Below are 21315 nucleotides of genomic sequence, written 5' to 3' on the forward strand. Positions count from 1 at the left end.
TCTTATTTCTGGATGGACAAATTATTTCTCTCAATGTATTTTCCACAATTTCTTCCATTTTAGGAAGGAAGAAAGAATATGGTGGTGAGAAGAGGGAAAGGAACAACTGAGATTCTTTTAGGAGCTAGGAGATAACAATTCTGTTTCTATTCCATTTGTTATGTATTAAATGGTTTTAGTCAGTTTTGTACCAGAAGTTTAAAGTTCATTTTGTAGTTAATAATAGGAAAAACTCAAAATTCTCATTTTTCTCAGGAGTAGCTGCACCACACAAGTAGCCCTACTGGATACTGTGCACAGAATGTTCCAGAAAGATGATCTATCAAACATCACCCGCCAGGCATTTGTGGATCGTTGTCTCCTGACTCTTTTGTGGCACTGTAGCTTGGCCGCCCTGCGGGAATTCTTTAGTAGTATTATAGTAGAAGCCCTTGATGTGCTGAAGTCCAGATTTACAAAGGTACCATATATTTAATAAATTAAACATTGCTTATGGGTTTAAAATATGTCACCTAGACTAATATCCATAACAGTATACATTATGTTTTCAGCAGCTAAGGCTTTAAAGAAGCAGCTTTTAATATTGCTCACTCACTCCATTTTGAGAGAGAGAGAGAGAGAGAGAGTATTTCAAGTACTTGGTAAATACTCATGTCAAACTATAAACTTGAATGAAATCATAACATTAATCAATTTAACTCTTGAGAGTCTTCTACAGTGAAACTCCTATGAAAATAACTGAACAGCATTATCTATAGAGTTCACATTTTTCACTTCTTTTGGATGAGCACATGCAATTAATAAAAGCTTCTATTTCTATAGTGTCTTAGGGTTCCTTCAACCCATGAAACAGGTAATGCAAGTATGAATATACACATTTTATTGTTGAAGAAGCTGAGGCTCAGATAAATGACTGGCCAATAACAGATAATTTTAGAGGCAAGACTTGCCCACATCTTTCCTTTCATTCCAAGGCCAGGAGTCTTTCCATACTAATTCTCAGGCATAGTTATCTGGCCTCCTGGAATACATATGATGTCTAATTATTTATACATGATTATATATAAATACCTATGTTATGTTTAATTATTTATATTTAAATATTTGGCCTTGTTATAACTAGTCAGTTATTTTATGTGACAATTGCATTATTAATTTTTATTTTGCACTTTTAACAAACATTGCTTCTTAACTGGTATGAGTGTATGTATATAAACACATATATATTCTGAAAGAGGAATAGAAAGGTAATGGTATTACTAAAAGTATTAATATTAATCTTAAGATATTAGACTGGTAAGACTTATTGTATTGCACAGTAAAACTGAGCCATTTTTGTGTGTTCAATTTTTCAGTTAAATGAATTCATCTTTGATACTCAAGTCACCAAAAAGTTGGGATACTATAAGATGTTGGAGGTACTGTATTCTCGTCTTCCAAAAGATGATGTTCACTCCAAAGAATCTAGAATAAATCAAGTTTTCCACGGCTCTTCGATTGTAGAGGGAAATGAGCTCACTAAGACACTTATTAAGTAAGTTTTTACTTAAGCCCATTTGTCAATATACATATGCCCTATGAAGAGATGTTAAATTTATATATCTGTTAATAAAATGTAAATGCCAACATTTTCCATACTATAATTCTTATTTTTTTGTTATTAGTAAACCTTTAGCTTATTAGTGCATAGAGGGTTTTTTACTCCATCCTGATCTTCCATAAAGGAAAATGTTTTGTTAATTTTTTCTGGTTCTTTCTCCTATAGCTTGTGACAGGATTTCAGAACTGTTATTTGTAGTACAATGTGAACTGCAAAAATGTTTTATTTTAGGCTAACATAACATAATGATATAAGATTTTATAACAAATACAGCATTTTTTCTTTTTTTTTTAACCCTTACCTTTTATCTTAGAGTTGATAATGAGTCTTGTTTCCAAGGAAGAAGAGTGGTAAAGGCTAGGCAATGGGGGTTAAGTGACTTTACCCGAGGCCACATTTGAATCCAGGATCTCTTATCTCCAGGCCTGGCTCACTATCTAGTGAACCACCCAGCTGCCCCCAAATACAGAACTTAAGATAGCAATATGAACTCATCACTAGATGGACTGTATATAGAAATGTTACTTTAATAGAATTTCTTTGCCTAAGGGTATTGAAAACCACAGATAGTTGAGGCTATGACATATTATTAGTTCAGAGTGTTGGTTCAGATGGAAGATTAACTGATCATAATTTTGGTGTGTTCTACAGGTTGTGTTACGATGCATTCACAGAAAATATGGCAGGTGAGACTCAGTTGCTGGAGAAGAGAAGGCATTATCATTGTGCTGCCTATAACTGTGCCATTGCTGTTCTCTGCCGGGTGTTCAGTGAAATGAAATTTTACCAGGGCTTTCTGTTTACTGAGAAACCAGAGAAGGTGAGTCTTTTGGGAGAGATTTTCTACCCCTAACTATTGCTCACCTTGAGGTTTGTGTTAGATTAAGGAATTACATTAAGCCAGTGAAACTGTAGCCCACTCATATCATCAGATTCTTTCCATAGTATTCCTAGGTAGATGTAGATGAATACAAATATGATTGTTATAGTTTTGATTTTCCCACTTATGGGCCTCATTTTATTATTGGAAAATGTTTCCTTGTATTTAAGTAATATCTGTTGACCTATCTAGATTTGATTAAAACATTTTCATAATTCCATTACTTTTCATTTTCTTCATATAACATATTTATGTTTATGCTTTGTTTTGCAGAACTTTTTTATTTTGGAAAACTTGGTAGACCTGAAACACTGCTATACTTTTCCTGTAGAAGTTGAGGTGAGTAAAAATTTTCTGTGTTCAGTGTAAATTTTAAATTATTGATAAATATTTTTTGTAATCATTTTGAAACTTCCATCTAAATGAAACCTGCTTAATTAAAACTATCAGATATTTTCCCTATGTTTGACATTTAGGAGAAGGGCCAAATGAATGCAAAATAAAGTGATGTTAGGACTTTGGACCAAAAAAACCTTGAAGTTCTGGTGCCTATTCTTTATTCAGCCCCTTTTCTTATTTCTGGCATTTTGATGGATCTTTGACTTCATTGGTGTGAGAACTCCCTCCATCAATGTGAGTTAAAACCCCTCAATGCCTTCTCATTCTTAATTATTATTTTGTATATTTTCTAATAAATCTTTGGAGAATATGCCCAGTAGGGATTGTATACTGGATGTCTTCAATTCATTGACTATCATTGTACAAAGATCATACACATCATTTGCTCCAGCAGTTAAGTTTTTAGATAGACTAAGTTCTGTGTGATAACATTGCTGATTTGTTGTTTGTTTTTGCAACTCTTTAGAAGACAAGGAGGGTGGACAGAGGAAACTGCACAGTCTTAAAGGACCCTTTTGTGATTTTGTCTATTGATTTTTGATTATTTTTGATTTTTGTCTATTGATTTTTGATATTATTGAAATGCTATTGGGGATTAGAGAGGGCAGCTAAGTGGCTCAGGGGATTGAGAGCTGGGTCTGGAGACAGGAGGTCCTGGGTTGAAATCTGACCTCAGATACTTTTTAGCTTGTGACCCTGGGCAAGTCATTTAACCCCATTGTTTCGCCCTTACCCCGCTTCTGTCTTAGAAAGAATGCATAGTATTGAAGGTAAGGGTATTTTTTTTTAATGCTATGGGAATGGGAGCTTGAACTTTACTGTAAATTTAGTTACAAAATTGAAGATCATTTTCACACATACATGCAGAAAAACTAATCTAACCTGGCAGGATGAGCAGTGGAGTGGGCAGTACCAAGGGAAATGAATTCACTAATCCGTCACTGAGTCCTTAGTTTGACATTTTAGAACTTGCTGAAAGTTTAATTCGTTGTCTTCTGCAGATGTCCTCTCCATCTGGGAAATTAGTAAAGCAAAAGAAAAACTTTATTCCACTGCTCACTCCTACTACTACTAATAGCTAGCCTTTACACAGCTCTTTTAAGATTTTCAGAGCACCTCATATATATTATCTTCTTTGATCCTCACTACAGTCTTGTGAGGGAAATGCTATTATGATCCCCATTTTACAATGAGAGAACTGATTGAGATACATTAAGTGACTTGCCCAGAGTCACATGTAAATGTATGATTCAAATTCAAGTCTTTCCAACTCCAATTTCAGTACTTTCCATTGCTTTCCTGGTGAAATACAGCCAAAATAATGGTCCATGAGATGAGTTAATTTGGGGTCTCCATAAAGATCCAACTTTGTTATAAAAAATATAAACCATGGTCTTGAAGGCTTGTGAATCTAGAATTATAAGGATCCAAAGAACCAACCCTCTCCTTTTTTAGATAAGAAAGCTGAGAGCCAGAGAGATCTGCACTTGTCCAGGGTTCTAGTGCAAGGATTTTGAGCTCTGGTTTGGTGAATCTGGTTTTAGTATCCTGCCACTGCCCTCTCCCTCCCACTCTATCCTTCTCCAATTAGACCATATCTGGAATATTTTTATTCAGTCTCAGGTGCCACATTTTAGGACAAATATTAACGAATTGAAGGCAAAAAAAGGAGCAATGGGTTGAAAAGTTACAAAGAAGCAAATTTTGGCTCCGTGTAAGGAAATTCTTCCTAGCAATTACAGCTCCTCAAAAGCAGAATAAGCTACCTCAGTAATGAGTGGGTTCCTTCAGAGAGGTCTTGGCTATGTTATAGAGGGCATTTTTTAGGTACAAATTAACTGAATGGCCTCTAAGATTGTATGTGATATGCATTCCAGACACAGGAAGTCATCTGTGGGAATACAATTGAGGAGGGAGATAAAATTTGAAGTTTAGAAAATAGCAAAAAGTGCTTTGCAGAAATGTAAATGTTTTCATTTTATTTTTCTTACAGGTTCCTATGGAAAGAAAGAAAAGGTACATTGCAATTAGAAAAGAAGCTAGAGATGCAGCAAATGGAGATTCAGGTGAAATATTCTTGAAATTGTGAAAAAATAATTTCTGCTAATATTTTTTAAATTAATATGTTTGTCTTTTTCAGTCAAGCATTTATTTTCTCTTTTTCTTAACTTCTTGGGGAAAAAAAACCCTAACATAAAATTCTTGTTATAAATATGAATGTGCATAATCTAGCAAAAATAATTCCCATATTGACCATATCCAAAAAAGTGTGTCTCATTCTTCATCTTGAATCCATTGTCTTTCTGGAAGAGGCTTCTGCTAATATTACATATTATACATAGAATACATGATGTTTGGACCTTATATTTGAAGAAGAATGTTTTTCAGTTTCTTCCCACAGAAACAGAAGTGACCAAGTAGGAGGACAGAAATTCAGCAGGTTAAAACTTGGGGTTACGTTCTTTAGATAGAATAAGGAATTATTGGTATTATTCAGTAAACCCATCCTCATTGGGTCAAATGACAGTTTAATTAATTGAATATTTCTTTATATGATGCATAAAATTGGATTAAATTAATTAACTTGTCATATCCAGGAATAATATGGGCAGATAGGTGGATGAAGTGCTGGGCCTTGAGTCAGAAAGACCAGAGTTCAAATCCAGCTTCAACTTATTAGCTGTGTGATCCTAGACAAGTCACTTAGCCCTGTTTGCCCTAATTTCTTTATCTATACAATGAGCTAGAAAAGGAAATGGCAAACCACTATAGTATCTTTGCCAAGAAAACCTTAAAACAAATCACAGAATCAGACATGACTGAAAAAGACTAAACAACAGCAAAATAGAATGCTTGATTAAGGGGGCAGCTGGGTGGCTCAGTGGATTAAGATCCAGGCCTAGAGATGGGAGGTCCTAGGTTCAAATCTGGCCTCAGACTCTTCCTAGCTGTGTGACCCTGGATAAGTCACTTAACCTCCATTGCCTACCCCTACCACTCTTCTGCCTTGGAACCAATACATGGTATTGATTGAAAGGTTTTTTTAAATAAATAAATAAAATTTTGGGGGAAAATGCTTGATTAAATAGAAATCAGATTTACAAAATAGTGATCATTTATATCACCATGCAAAATATTTTTATGGCATATTTGTTAATGATATATGTATTTTTTATTATCATAAATTTAAAATCTTGTCAAAAAATAAACCTCCACTAGTCCTAAATTGATCCACAAATCTATATATGTAATACAAAATAGCTATTTACTAACTTTTAGGCTAAAAAAAATTGCCTCCCAATTCTTTCATCGTCTTCCATTGTATGTGCTTTTTAAAATTCATTCATTCTTTTTCTTTTTCTTTTTTCAGAGGGGCCTCATTATTTGTCTTCATTGTCCTATATGGCAGACAGCAGTCTGAGTGAGGAAATGAGTCAATTTGACTTTTCTACTGGCGTACAGAGCTATTCATACAGTACCCAAGATTCTAAAGCTACTGTAGTTCATTTTCGGAGAAGGGTAATAACATTGAATATATATATGTATGTACATACATATATAGATAGATATTCATCCCTAATTTCTTTATTTAATTAATTAATTTAGAATATTTTCCCATGGTTATGTGATTCATGTTGTTTTTCTCTCCTCTTCCCACCCACTCCCATAGCCAGCGCGCACAATATATATATATTATATAGAAATTTTAGTTTGAAAATACTTAGTACATGATGTAAATAAGCACAAGCTTCTTTTTACCCGTGTGCAATGGGAGTGTGTTTGCGTGTGTGCGCACACGCCCAGGATAACTAGAAGCCACGTGGTGTTTTGGACAGATTGCTGGGTTTAGTTAGGACTACCTAGGCTCAAATTCTACTTCCGGAATTTCCTAGCTGTGGGACACTAAATAAGTCCCTTAATTCCTCTGTCTTGGAGGCTGCTCATTAGGGCTTCTCTTCTGAGTGATCAGTGGCTGATGATCTGTGTTGATCGAGGAAGTGTCTATACCCAGTTTCCCACACTTGCTATATACGCTGTGATCCAGTGACACGGGCCCCCTTGCTGTTCCTCCTTCCTCAACCCCAGACAATCTCTCTGGCTGACCCCATGCCTGGAATTCCCTCTCATTGATTCCCTGTCTTCCATCAAGTCTCACCTAAAATTTTGCCTTCTGCAAGAAGCCTTTCCCAGGCTCCTCTTAGTGCTAGTGTCTTCCCTCTGGGATTATCTCTAGGTATACTTCCTTTCCTGCTATATTTATTTTGAGAGTAAATAGAAAACTTTGAACTAAAAGTTGGTTAAAAGAGTTTGTCATTTACACTTTAAGCAGAAGGTAATAGTCACAAGCCTAGGATATGTTAGCATCCTGATTGTGTCCCTGAAAAATCGTCATCTTTGGGAATATTTTTCTTTTCTTTTTTTTTTAAAATGTATCCCTTTTCCCTTCATTCAGGCTGCCTCCAGAAATGCCTCCGTTGCCCTCAGACTAACCAAATGGTCTCTTTATTACTTCCCCTACCCTTGAAAAGTACATGTTTACGTATTAGCGCAGTTATTTGATCTAAATGAACTTAATGTAAGATGTGAATAAGGCAGGATTTGAATCTTTCGACAGTAGTATTGTGTGCTTTTTTTAAAAGATGAGTTTGCTGACTGATGTGAATGCATAGAGGAGAGATTTTTGATCAGGGAAATGTTCTGGAAATTCTTATCTACTCATGACCACTGCTACAACACTCATAACTGGAAGTTGAGGGACAAAATGTCAGCATACTGTTTCTGCAAAGTTGCTTATTTCTGCTTTAGGGTTCCAAGGGTTAGAAATTTTTTTCAACAACATTTTGTAAACAGCCTAAGATTTCCAGTTAGGTATTGATATTTTCAGTATATTTTAAAAATATAAATAATTTACTTAAATTTACCCTTTATGTTATTGTCTAGCTGTTCCTCTTTGCATTTCTCTATTCTCTAAGTTACCAGCCTGAGGCATGTTTAAGTCCTGAAAAACTGAGTTTCCTGACATAGCAAAGTGAACCCAGTCCCTGATGTCAAAGAGTTTATTATCTTGCAGAGTAGAGTGAATATTGATACAGATTGATACTTAGGCATATGATAAGAGAAAAGAAAGCAAAAGAAATCAGTATATTGGGCTGGAATTAATAAGAAATTGCTTGTCCAAGGAGATGAATTTGGAAATAAGAAAGGATCAGGAATTTGCCTATTATACACTTTGTAAAACTCCAAATCTTGTAAAATTTAGTGGTTCTTCCAAAATATTGTACTAAGGGTTTGTTGTGTGTGTCCTTATTAAAGAATGGCATGTATGTTGAAGCTGAAAACATGATATAACCATCCCCTGATTTCTTATTTTTCTGTAGGAACGTGTTGATTCCACAGTCCAGGATGATGTAATGGAGTTAGAAATGGATGAACTAAATCAACATGAGTGTATGACAACCATGACAGCCCTGATTAAACATATGCAGAGAAACCATATCATACCTCACATAGAAGAGGTATAATTTTACTCCCATATCCTGTTCATTCATTTTTTTGGGATTAAGTTGAAAAATAAGTTCTAGATAAAATAAATTCTTGTTTCTAAGTAATTGCATATAATATAAACAGTTTCAGTTTTTTTTTCTTTATCTTTGTAATTTTGAGTGTGTGGGGGATAATAAAGCCGAGGTGGAAGGGACCTCAGAAGGGCATCTAATTAACCCTTTTATTCTGCAAATGAAGAGAATGAGGCCTGGAAGGTTAAGTGACTTATGCAAGCTGTTACAAGTAGTAAGCTTTAAAAGTAGGATTGTAGTGAACCTGGTCCCTCTGATTCCAGAGCTAGCAAGTATTCCCTGTACCATATAGCCTCTCACATGTGTGTATATGCATATATATTTTAAAATTTGTTTCAGGGTTCACAGCCAACAAGTCTTCCTCCATGGATGAAGTTTCTTCATAGTAAATTAGAGAATCCATCAACACCACTAAACATTCGTCTCTTTGTAGCTAAACTCATAATAAATACCGAAGAAGTAAGTAGTATATTATGTAATTAAACATTTTTTCATTTCATTATTTAATTCTGAATTCATTCATTTATTTATTTGTTTGTTTATTTTGAGCCCTTACCTTCCGTCTTGAAGCCAATATTGGCTCCAAGAAAGAAGAGTGGTAAGGGATAGGCAATAGGGGTTAAGTGACTTGCCCAGGGTCACACAGCTGGGACGTGTCTGAGGCCAGACTTGAACCTAGGACCTCCCTTCTCTAGGCCTGGCTCTCAATCCACTGAGCTACCTAGCTGCCCCCTTAATTCTGAATTTAAACACACTAAATAAGATAAAAATTTCCTTTATACATTTAGAACAGAAGGAAAAATGTCCTGCTAGTGTTTTCTTACCTTTCTACCCTTTTGGTAATCTCATTACTTACTTTTCTTTCTCTAACCTCCTCCTCCAAAAAATTGTTTGTAATAGGAAAGTAGCCACAAAACTCAATGAACTATTTCTGGAAAATAGCCCATTTTATCTCTGAATCAATGAAAAAGTTTTGTAGCCTAGAAATTCTTCACATAGATCTGAACAAAAAAAAACAACATATAATCATTGTGTATAATTTTTGATACTTCATTTTTGCTGCTCTGTGGAATATAATCACTATAATATACATAGCATAGAGTTTTTGGCATGTAGTAGGCACTAAATGGTTTTCATTAATATAAGATCTTTAATAATAATAATTTATAACACATAGCACTTTCAGGCTGGCAAAGCCAATGCACTTTTAAGTGTCCCCGTAAAAGTAGGTCCCTAGGGAAATTACCTAGAGATGCTGTCATTTCCCCAACCCTTATAGGAGTGTTCATTCCTAATTTCTCTTAAGTCTCATGACACATTTTTTTTTTTTTACATCCTCAGGGATGGCAAAAGTTTATCCTTTCGGTTTGAATTAAAATTTTTGAAACATCCAGAAGGCATTTGGAAGCATAACTAGATCTGCCTGTCAGTCAGGTGGAAAAAGGGAGAAGGGTTCTTATGGGTTACTTTAATCTCTGTAGAAGTTACCTTAGCAATAATATTACATAAAAAGGGAGCCATTACCATTGACCTATGACTTCAGGGACTTACACATAGATTGAATAAAGAATCTTTGCAATTGTAAATTTATTTTCTTGAATGACTACTTGTAGATTTATTTCAAATTTGAATGTACAATGTTAACTGTTTGAATAGGTATTGACAATTCAGTATTGTTTTTATTTAAACAGCCCTTTAAATTTTGGTTTAAATTTTTCTTTTAGGTTTTCCGGCCATATGCAAAACACTGGCTTAATCCTTTGCTACAGCTAGTTGTTTCTGAAAATAACGGAGGAGAAGGGATTCACTACATGGTGGTAGAGATAGTAGTAGTAGTTCTTTCATGGACAAGCATCGCTACACCTAAAGTAATAATATATAAAATTGAATTAGTTTTGTATTTTTGCAAATATCTAGTAGAATGTAATTCATCCATTTCATCAGATACTTTACTGTGTTAGCATTTTGCAAAATGGGTAAAATTTTTGAAAATGAATAATCTAGTTCTAAAAGATTTAATAATTTTAAATTTAATCTTTTGGCATCAGAAACACCTTAATTGTTAGTTTTTCGAAACAAAAAGTAATAATAATTGTTAATATTTATATAATACTTTAAGTTTGCAAAGCATTTCATGAACAAAATGAAGGCTCATTTATTCAATATTATCAAAGAAATAGATGTTCCTCAAAATTGATATGTGAATATAACTCCTTTCAGAATGAAAAAACAATTTTAAACTTCTAAAATTGTTTTTACTTCTCTACACGGTATACAAAACACAATTTAATGGCTTTTTTTGGTGGCTGTTACTTTGGTATTCCAAAGATTAATGAATTTGAAGAAGACACCACTGTAAATTGACTTTTGCATTTTTATTAAAGTATTTTAATGTTTCATTAAATATTTTAAGATTACATATGAATGCATCATTTCTGTAATTTTTCAGGGTGTTCCTAAAGATGAACTGCTAGCAAATAGACTACTTCAATTCTTGATGAAACATGTCTTTCACCCAAAAAGAGCTGTGTTTAGACACAACCTTGAAATCATAAAAACTGTTGTTGAATGCTGGAAGGATTGTTTATCCATACCATACAGGTATGTAGTTAGCAAAGGATTTTTAAAAAACAAACAAAATAGCATTAAAAAAAATTAAATACTAGGAAAGAAGATGTTTTTTTTTTCTTTTCACATCATTTCATTTATTGTTTAGAATATTTTTCCATGTTTACATGATTCAAGTTCTCTCCCTTCCCTTTTCATTTCCCCCTCCCAGAGCTGACAAACAATTCTACTGGTTTATATAGCTTATTACTTAGGACCTATTTCCATATTATTCATATTTGCAATAGAGTAATCTTTTAAAAACCACAACCCCAAATCATACACCCATATAAACAAGTGATAAATTATATGTTTTTCTTCTGTGTAAGAAGACTATTTCTTAAAAGGTAATTGCTTTATAGACATTTATGTTTTAGTGGAAGGGTCTGATATAAACCATGAAACCATAAACCTTAGTTGTATTAATTAGGATATTGATTAAGCTAGATCCCTTATAATCCTAATTGTTTTTATTCCTTATTATTTTGTTTTCTTTATATATTCACAATATATATTCACAAGATTAGGGAAAACTCATGTGTTTTTTGTGTTCAGGGACTTAGATACACATAGAGTTAGTTTGATTATTAGAGCAGTATACCATTCCACGGCTTATATTTTATTAACATCATTAAGGTAATTAGTTGAGAAAACTAGCATAAGACTCATTATTTTGTATTCCATTTCATTTTTATTCTTATCAGTGTATTTCAGTATTTGGTACTATTATAACAATTATAAAAGTGATTCTAAAAATGGAACAGGTCTAAAAGTATCTTAAATTTAATAATGAAAATATTTAAATGTAACTTATAAATGGAAAGCTTTTCTTAGCTTAAGGAGAGAAGTAGAGAGAAGGAAAAAGAGAACATATTTAAACATATCAGTAAAAAAAGTTTACCTGAATGCAAATAAATAAAGTTAGCCAGAAGGGAATAGATCCTAGAGGCAGCTAGATGGCTTAGGGAATAGAACACTGGGTCTGGAGTCAGGAAGACCTGAGTTCAAATCCAGCCTCAGATACTTCCTAATGTTGTGACCCTGGGCAAGTCACTTATCCTCTGTTTGCCTTACTCCATTGGAGAAGGAAATGACAAACCACTCAATTATCTTTGCCAAGAAAAAGAGTTGTATGTGACTGAATGACAACAACAATAACAATGAATGCTAGAAGGATGTGGAGGAAAAGCTATAGAATAACAGAATTTTGTGGAGCAAGTTTCTATAGGCCTATGAATTTTCTGGTGAATATTTTTCAAAGATATATGTATTATTGTTTCTTGATTTATAATTTGATAGACCATTTATATGTATTTTTTCTTTTGTTCTTGTGTTTCAGGATAATATTTGAAAAATTTTCTAATAGAGACCCCAATTCAAAAGATAATTCAGTGGGAATTCAATTACTAGGGATCATAATGGCAAATAACTTACCTCCTTACGATCCAAAAAGTGGTATAGAAAGTACCAGGTGAGGATAACATCTTTTTGTGTTGATGTTTTTAATCTCTTAAAATATAGTTGAGCCAGATTGAGTGGAATGGAGTAAAGCTCTTTGTTTAAAATTTCAGTAACAGAGACCAGAATCCAGTAATAAAAAGTATGCTTCTTTAATGATTTAAAGTCGTTTATTGTGAGATATTATATTGTAAAAATGTCAGAAATATTTCAGGGAATTATGTTTGGTATGAATTAGTTTTTACATAATAGATTTTATAGCTGGGAAAAGATAGAAAATTACCTCATTGTTAGTGCTTCTTCAAGTCTCTTTACCCAGTAGAACAGAACATACATATTTTCATAGGATCTTAGAGTTAGAAGGAATGTTTAGGAACCATTTAGTTCACTCCTTTCATTTTATAGGTGAGAAAAGCTGAAGAGCAGAAATCAGAAGTGACTTGTCATTGACTTTGGGTAGAATAAGAATTTTTATTGGTTTGTTTTCCTGACATACTAAAATTTCAAATTTAAATATACATAGTATACTTATTTCATAACAAGTATAGAAAATATTATAGCACAATATAAGATAGTGTTCTTTGTACCTAGAATTTTGTAATTCAAACAAATATAAACAAAATAGATTGGAGAGCCAAATTTATATTGACTAGTCATAGATGGAAAAGTTGTTTCAATAATACATTATCTCTTAGACATAGAATTCTAAATCAGTACTTAATCAGAAAAAAAATGAAGAAAATAGAGAACACAGTATTATATATAGCAGCTCAAGCCTAACTAGGTAACCCTAGAAATTGTGACCCGGAGAAAAATAGGCATAAACCAGATTCTGCCTCTTCCTAGCAGTTGGATCTGGACTAATCACTTTCCCTTCCTTTTCTCATCTGTGAAATTATTGGAGCAGGACTAGAAATCTCTTGTGTCTTGACTATCACGAGTTCTGAGGGAAGGTTATTCTGCTCCTCTGGCTGTGTGGTTCTCGTGCCCAAGGAAGCAGCCATTGACCCATCAGGGTGCTTCTCGTGCATGGCCTTCCTCACTTCTCCATGGGATGGGATCCCCCTACACTGTGAGCTTGCTCTCTCTCCAAACATTTTAGATAATAGTGGAGAAAACTGACTATCAGTCATCCATCACTCTCTTGAGGATGAGAGTTCCTCATCTTTTTCTCTTCCTTTTGTGTTTTTTTCTCATCGCATAAATGGAGACCCATGTCGTACTGGCCATGGTGTCTTGCACCAGCTACACTTCTTTTGTGCTCCCTGACATCCCTAATTGTCGTGGAGGGGGAATCAGCAGGTTCCTCCCTCCCCTTTGCAGTTGCAGTCCTCCACACCCCTTCTTCCTTGGAGGCTGACTTTCTCCAGATACAGCAGTGGATACAGGTTCTGGTTTCAGATAGATGGGTGGAACATTTTAAATTCTTGCCATGTGTCTGGCATGTTGCTCAGAATGAGAATGCCCATCAAAGTGAAAGATTCAATCCTTGCTTTGACCTTAAGTCAAGGAGCTTTACATATTCCGATCAAAGAAGATAGACTAACAAAAGAAACTGGAAAACAGTAAGGTCAGAGTGGTCCCTCAGGAAATGGTGCTCTGGGACATAAACTCAGCCATCAGAGGCAGGGCTCCGAGGTGGGATAGATCTGGGGGGGAGAACAGGAGGAGAGCTGAGCGAGAGAGCGTGCAGGGTTGGCCTTTATAAGATATGATGCTCATGGGCAGAAACTCCATCATTAGAGGGCTCTGGCTAGGAGGTGAAAAAGCCGGGGGAGTCACAAGTAGATTGCACAAAGAAGTGAGAATGAATGGCGCCTGGACACTGTGGCAGGGATGGTGAACCTTTTAGAGGGGTGGGTGATGTCCTCAGGTGCGTGTGGAGAGGGGGAGGGGAGCAGCCCGGCCCGCCTCCCTCTGTGCTGGGGCAGCAGTGCGTGTGCCCGCAGAGAGAGCTCTGAGTGCCCCCTCTGGCACGCCTGCCACACTTGGCCACCATGTCTTGGTCCCTACGGCACAGACATCTTTTCTTCCTCTTCTCTTACACATTTCGGTGCCCAGCTCATAGTCTTCCTCTTACTCCCTACTCCTGGCCTCCTAATGAGGGACTTCAATATACACAAAAGTTTTATGTAGAGGAGGATGAGGGCATCAGCCACATTTTCTTCTGAAACCTTGAGTCAGTCCCTGTGTGACCTCATAATTGTATCACCTCATCCCGGACCTCCTCCTGGTACATTTGATTTAGGCCAGTGGCTTTACTCTTGTTTTCTTCAGGGCTATTTTTGCCTGTTTTATTATTACAACCAAGATTGCGATACTCACTGGGGTCATTTCCTTGTTCCTGATGGCAAAAACAGTTTGTTACAGAAATCTTTGTAGATATCAGACTAGACTATGTCTAGGAAAGGAGGTGAACTAGTCATGTAACAAAAAAGAACTGGTGGGCAACCTATTTGGACATAATGGCATGTCCAAAATACAAAGGAAACAGAAGGAAGACTTTAGCATTATGTTTGGATCCTCTATGGAGTATTTATAGAAAAGCACAGATAAGACTCACACAGAATAAGAATGCATGGAGGGGGCAGATGGGTAGCTCAGTGGAGTGAGAGTCAGACCTAGAGACAGGAGGTCCTAGGTTCAAACCCGGCCTCAGCCACTTCCCAGCTGTGTGACCCTGGGCAAGTCACTTGACCCCCATTGCCCACCCTTGCCACTCTTCCACCTATGAGACAATATACCGAAGTACAAGGGTGAAAAAAAAAAAAAAAAAAAAGAATGCATGGAGAGGTTGTAATCAGCACTAATGGTATTCTTTTGGGAGGACTATCTATAATAAAGAATACATACAGTACTTCACATATACTTACATCATAGCTTTCTATATAATGGTATATTAATGTTTTCAAAAGCTTTCTTGAATGATGTCCAGGATTTTCTTGGTGTTTTGGTTCAATTGCACATTGGACTAGAATCCTCACTGAAAAATTATATTCAGTTCTCAATACTTAATTTTATATGCATAGTTTGTATCCTAGAAAACTAGTTGAATGATTTTATAAAGATGTACTTTCTCTATTTGTAATTTGTAGATACTTTCAAGCATTGGTCAATAATATGTCTTTTGTAAAGTATAAAGATGTGTATGCAGCAGCAGCAGAAGTGTTGGGATTGATTCTTCAATATATTGCTAAGAAGGAAAATGTAAGTGAACTCTAGTTTTACATAATTTTTTTAAATAATAATTTATAATTCTACCTATATATTGAACATCTACTGTTTAGATCCTTTTCTAGGCACTAAGAAAGTCTCTTTTTTCAAGGAACATTTGATATATTAATGGGGAATGAGATGTGTATAGTAATATATATTAGAAAAGTATAATGTGAAAGTTCAAAAGAAAAGAATGATGTTATGGCAGCTTAGATAAATCAGAGCTTCCATTTACCTGAATATATTAAAGAAGGAAATCCACATAAAGAAGGTGGCACTTGAATAAGGCCTTGAAAGACAATGAGATTTTCAGCTGGTAGAAGTCTAGAGGTAGAATGTTTCAGGTTTAGGAATGAGAAGAAAAACACAGGGGTGGAGAAGTGGAATATACTTAAAGAATAGGGAGTAATAGAGTTTAGGTAAAGGGTAGGTTAGAGACAGATTTTTTTTAATGACCTTGAATCAACCCAAAGAACTTGGACTTTATTTGGTGGATAGTGGCAAGACATTAGGTATATTTGATAAGGCTTAAGTAAAAAATATTTTTTCCTCAAAAAAGGTTTAGGGAAATACCCTGTAACTAAATAGCTGATGAGTATCAAAAGGCATTTAAATGTCTTTATAGAGATTGAACTGTGCCAGATGCTGTTTATTGAGAACCAAATAGATTTAGTTGGTGCTGATTAGTAGTGTGACACGGGCCATTAAAAAGTGGTGCTAATTTTGAAGTAGGCTGTGTTCAACTTTTATCAAACAGGCCGTGATTTTATAATAAGTAGTCAAATTCTAGTGCTAGAGAAGAAAGGAAGGTGACTATATATGCAAGCAATATATAAAGTCTCTCTTTTTCTAAAATATTACCCTTATTATTTTACCAATAAGAAATTCTTTGCTTAAGTTTTATTTTTAAAGATTCAAATGTGTTTGGATAAGGCAAAGTTGAATTTAGCCTTTAGTGAAGAGATGATCAACCTTTATGTACGATCAGGCAGTTGGAGAGTAAAGAATTCTTATTGGTTCACTTTCCAAACATGCTAAAATTTTAGGTTTAAATGGGCATAATATACTTACTTTTTAACATATATAGAAAGTGTTATAACAAAAACTGAAATTCTGTCCTTTACGCCTTAAATTTTGTAGCTCATGCTAATAAGAAATCCTTGAATAGGTTTTTTAGGACTTAGTTTCCCCAAGAAGTGAATTGACAAAATCAGTTTTATCCTATGCCCAAAGGCAACAGTAATCATTATTTCATGGAACATTTAGCCTTCACTTATTGCAACACTAAAAATAAGTATTTAGAAAAAGACTCATAAACAAATGCAGTTCATATACTAACATTGGTTGCTGAAAATTAACTGGGTATATTTTATGAAGAACTTGTTAAGTCTTCCCAAATCATATCAATAATATATATTTATATTTGGTGACTTACAAAAGAGATGAGGATTATGCATGAAAAATTTTGGTTTTATAAAGAAGAAATAAGAAATTTCAAAAGTGTTTGACATGACAAATACCAAATGACATCAGAAGACAAAATATAATTTCATAGACAGAAAAGGACTTGTTAGTGATATAATTATCCCAGAGTCAGCTGTCTCTGTACCTTCAGACCATCAACTTGTTTGATCAGAATTAGTAAAAAGACAAAAAGAGGGAAAATGAGAAAAACATATGGTTGTGCCATTGAAATTAATTAACCCTGAATTATTTAAATGAGTAACAATGAAAAATGGGAAATGTACACCAGAAATGAAATTGACAATCAAATAATAGCTTAACCAATGTAAATTAAATGCTATAAGATGACTGAAAAAGCTCAGAAAATACCTTAGCAAGTATCTGACTTAATTCCTAAATGGAGAAAGATGGCTGTCAAATGCAACACCAATTTAGAACATAAACTCATAAAGCCTTACAAAGAAGGAAGATGGATGACTATGAACAGCATCATGCCGTTAAACAGAGACAAATGGTGGGGAGAGTAAAATTAGTTTAAAGACAACTTAGCAAACTTATGCTATCAAGCAAATTTATCTCAAGTATGAAAGTGTGAAGTATGAAAATGAAAGAGCAACAAATAGAAGAAATATGGAAGAAGAGATTTAAATAAAGTCTTTTAGCAAGTTTTCTCCATTAAGGATAGTGAAACCACCACCCTTGGACTGAAACAGCATAGTCCCAGATGTGTTTATAGAGGAGGTAGGATTGTCACAGATAATAACAATGATAGTGAGAGTAACTGGATTGTATAAAATAAATACAAAGACTATCAGTCCTGGAGATTATATGGCTTCTATGGATAAGCCCCATGTAAGGAAGAAGGGACACTTTCCCATAGGAGGGGTGATGCAGATCTGTATTTTGTGATGGTGGGGATCCAGGACAAGGACACCTATTCCAGACACCCTACAAAACAATGCTCATGTTAGTTGTGTTAAGTTGCTTAGCAAAAAGAATAAAGAAATAATATAAGGTATTGATGTATGGAAGCAGATGCAGAATAAATCACAATACGCACATACACCTCTATCATACTCTCTTACTAATGGACTCAGTATCAGTGGAGGGAAATGTGCACATTTGCTTATGTGCTTAGAGTAAGTCCCAACTCTGGACTGCAGGCTTTGATGCCATTAGTTCATTCAAGAATATCTGAACAAGAAGATATTGCTTCTCTGCAGCAAACTTTTGACTCTTGGTCCTCACTATTCCAGTTAGGTAAACACAGTGCATAGAAAATGTATCTTCCTGAGTTCACATCTTGGGGTGGGGCCAAGATGGCGGCTTAGTAGGAGCAAAAGCTGAAACCATTTTGAGAACCCTTCCAAACCTGAGTTCAAATCTGGCCTCAAATACTTACTAGCTGTGTGACTTTGGATAAGTCCCTTCCCTCTGTTTGCCTCAGTTTCCATATCTGTAAAGTGATCTGGCCAAGGAAATGGCAAACTGCTTCAAACGAGGTTGTGAAGAGTTGGACTAAACTAATCAACCAAAAAACAAAAAATGTATTTATAAACCTCAACTTATAATCACTCCTAAAAGGATTTTTAGATGTTCTGTGAATAGCAGTTCACTTTAAGCCAGACAACTGCAAAACTCATCAAATTGACTATCTCTAGACTGTACAGACCATACCAATCAAGTTTTTTTCTCACCCAGATTCTGCATTTTCTGGTCAGAATGAGTCTCCCATCAGTGTACCTCTCAGGTTAACTCTTGAAGCCATATAAACAAATCAAAATACCAGGATACAAACTGCTGTGAAGCCTCTTCTGCTTTTCCTTCTCCTAGAGGTGACAGCAAAGAGCAGCAGACATTTATTAAAAGCTTCACTTCTCTCCAGCTCCAGATAGTACCAGATGGTGGCAGAAGTTCTTGGCCAATAAAATCAATTTTCTCCCACGCCATTTAGGAATAATTTAGCTGAAGCTTTCTGTCAGCTGACTTATTTCCCATTGCCAGAACATGGATACAGCTGCTCCAGTGTGGCATCTTTAGTTCTCGGGTTGCTACGTCAGAGTCTTTCCTCAGTTTCTTAACACTCTACTTCTGGGGCTTATATGAGAGCCCTCCTGACCTTTCATCCCAAATTTCCCCTATAAAATCTATAGTCCTTAAAGAAATCATACCTCAGCCTCTAAATGTTTATATATTCCTAAATATGTATGTGTGTTCTTAATTACTTTTTTAATACCCATTTTAGTCATAATCCAAGTCAGTCTACTGTTTGTCTTTTGAACTGTTTCTTCATATTCACATTTCTTCAGTTCTCAATAAGAAAAAGGTCTTTCTTTCCCCCTTTATAAAATTAAACTGTTCCCACACAATTAAGGCATAATTTTGCTTCATTCACAAAGGGATTTGAGCCTACAAGTTACTGAAAGGTAGAATTTAGGTTTGATGTAAAAAGGAAGAAAACTTCTAATAATTGAAATTATCCCAAAGAAAAATGTTCTACCTTAGGAAAGTAACAGGCTTTTCTAAAAGTCTTGAAGTAGAGGCTAGAAGATCATTTATGTAATAAAAATGTAAATAAGAAAAGGCAAATTAGGGGGGTTTGGGTCCTTTGGTGGAAAAGGAGGGTGCAATAGTGGATTGAGGTGGTAAGGAGAGATGTAAGGGAATGGCTGAGTTTAGGGAAATAGAGGACAAGGTAGTATAATGAGCGGTAAGGGAGATGTTGAGGTAATTAGGGGAGGCAGCTGCAACAGGGAGACACTCAGACTAGAGACAGAGGTTACTGGGGAAGGAAGGCTGGACTCTTCTAGGGAAAATGATATTTCTACAGACACAAAGGTTAGGGCCAGTCAGAAGTGCTTTGAATCTGACTACAGGGCTTTCTAGTCAGTTTCTCAAGTCCACAAAGAAGGAGTCCCAAGGCTCCTCCCTGTCAATGAAACTGAAGGGTTTCCAGGAGGATGTATAGACACAACTGCATCTTCCCAAAGATGGATGCTCCCAGCTTCCCTCAGAAAAATAAAGAGAATTATTCCTTCCCTCCTTCAACCCTCACTTATCATCGAGCCAATGATTTAGCAAAGGGTTTGATTAGGTAACATGGGTTTATTAAAGTTTCAGGGTTGATTATCAAGGAGAGAGTGGTACAAGGTTTCCCTAACAGCTGCTAAGGACAAGCTCCAGATGGGGGAGGGTCACAGGAATGGCTTGGACTGAGAGAGAGCCTGCTCTCTCTCAGCCAGGGAAGTTTGGCTGCCCTCGAGGTTAGGGAGTATTAAAACAATGAAGCAAGGGATAGTTTGTTTCAAGGGTAAGCCCTACTTGTCTATGGGGAAATAAACCCTCAAAGTCTAATTGCCACAACCCAAAAATCCACCCTTCTCCCAAAGCCCACAGGAGAATCAGGAAGGTAATAAGGGAATGATATAGGGAAGATCAGGGAAGGTCCAGAGAAGTTAGCTAAGCTCCAAATGTCCAAAGACAAAAGCAGAGATTCAAGGCAAGGTTTCAGCTCAAAGACAGAGTCCAGTTTGCCCCTCTGCTCTTCACAAGCTTCTGGGACGAACTGACCTTTGTCAGAGTTCTAAGGCTGGTCAACTGCCAGAAGTCCTACAATTAGGTTTTGCAAGGGTAAAAGCCTTGAATGCATTTCTGCATTATATTTACTGGAGTTATTAAAGAATTAATTCTTAATCAGGTATTAGATAACTGTTAAGATAAGAGTTAACATGGAGATTCTTATCCTGGGATCTGCAAACTTTTTTTCAAAGTTCATTTTGACAAGATTTTCAATATAATTTGTTTCATTTTGTAATCCTATATATTTCAAAATATTTTTCTGATGAGTCTGTAGGCTTGTTGAAATAGCCAGACAGGCCTACGAAACAAAAAATGTTGATTCCCCTTTTCTAATGTCCTTTTCAGCTCTGGAATTTTGTGAATACTGAGGGTCATCATAATTTGTTTTCTATTGTGTATATAAAATAAAATCTTACCTAGTTGACCTTTTATACTACTCGTGCTACAATTATTACAGAGTGGTCAGTCAATATAATATGAATGCTATCATCTCTTTCAACACTAAAGCCTCTAAATTTGGAAGCAGTAGTAGTTCT

The 21315-nt window shown here is 35.4% G+C and overlaps 1 protein-coding gene across 1 annotated transcript in view; it reads left to right on the forward strand.

Moving 5' to 3' along the window:
* Nucleotides 1–21315, forward strand: part of PRKDC (protein kinase, DNA-activated, catalytic subunit) — a 176941-nt gene that overhangs the window by 80962 nt on the left and 74664 nt on the right. Inside the window, exons 42-53 of the mRNA XM_044682793.1 lie at nt 256–460; nt 1356–1534; nt 2252–2420; nt 2754–2819; nt 4873–4945; nt 6250–6398; nt 8258–8395; nt 8795–8914; nt 10180–10323; nt 10905–11056; nt 12402–12533; nt 15616–15727. Coding sequence (XP_044538728.1) covers nt 256–460; nt 1356–1534; nt 2252–2420; nt 2754–2819; nt 4873–4945; nt 6250–6398; nt 8258–8395; nt 8795–8914; nt 10180–10323; nt 10905–11056; nt 12402–12533; nt 15616–15727 — 1639 coding nt within the window. The remainder of the gene's footprint in view (nt 1–255; nt 461–1355; nt 1535–2251; nt 2421–2753; nt 2820–4872; nt 4946–6249; nt 6399–8257; nt 8396–8794; nt 8915–10179; nt 10324–10904; nt 11057–12401; nt 12534–15615; nt 15728–21315) is intronic.

The sequence above is a fragment of the Gracilinanus agilis genome, chromosome 1 (assembly GCF_016433145.1).
Source record: "Gracilinanus agilis isolate LMUSP501 chromosome 1, AgileGrace, whole genome shotgun sequence".
Classification (NCBI taxonomy): Eukaryota; Metazoa; Chordata; class Mammalia; order Didelphimorphia; family Didelphidae; genus Gracilinanus; species Gracilinanus agilis.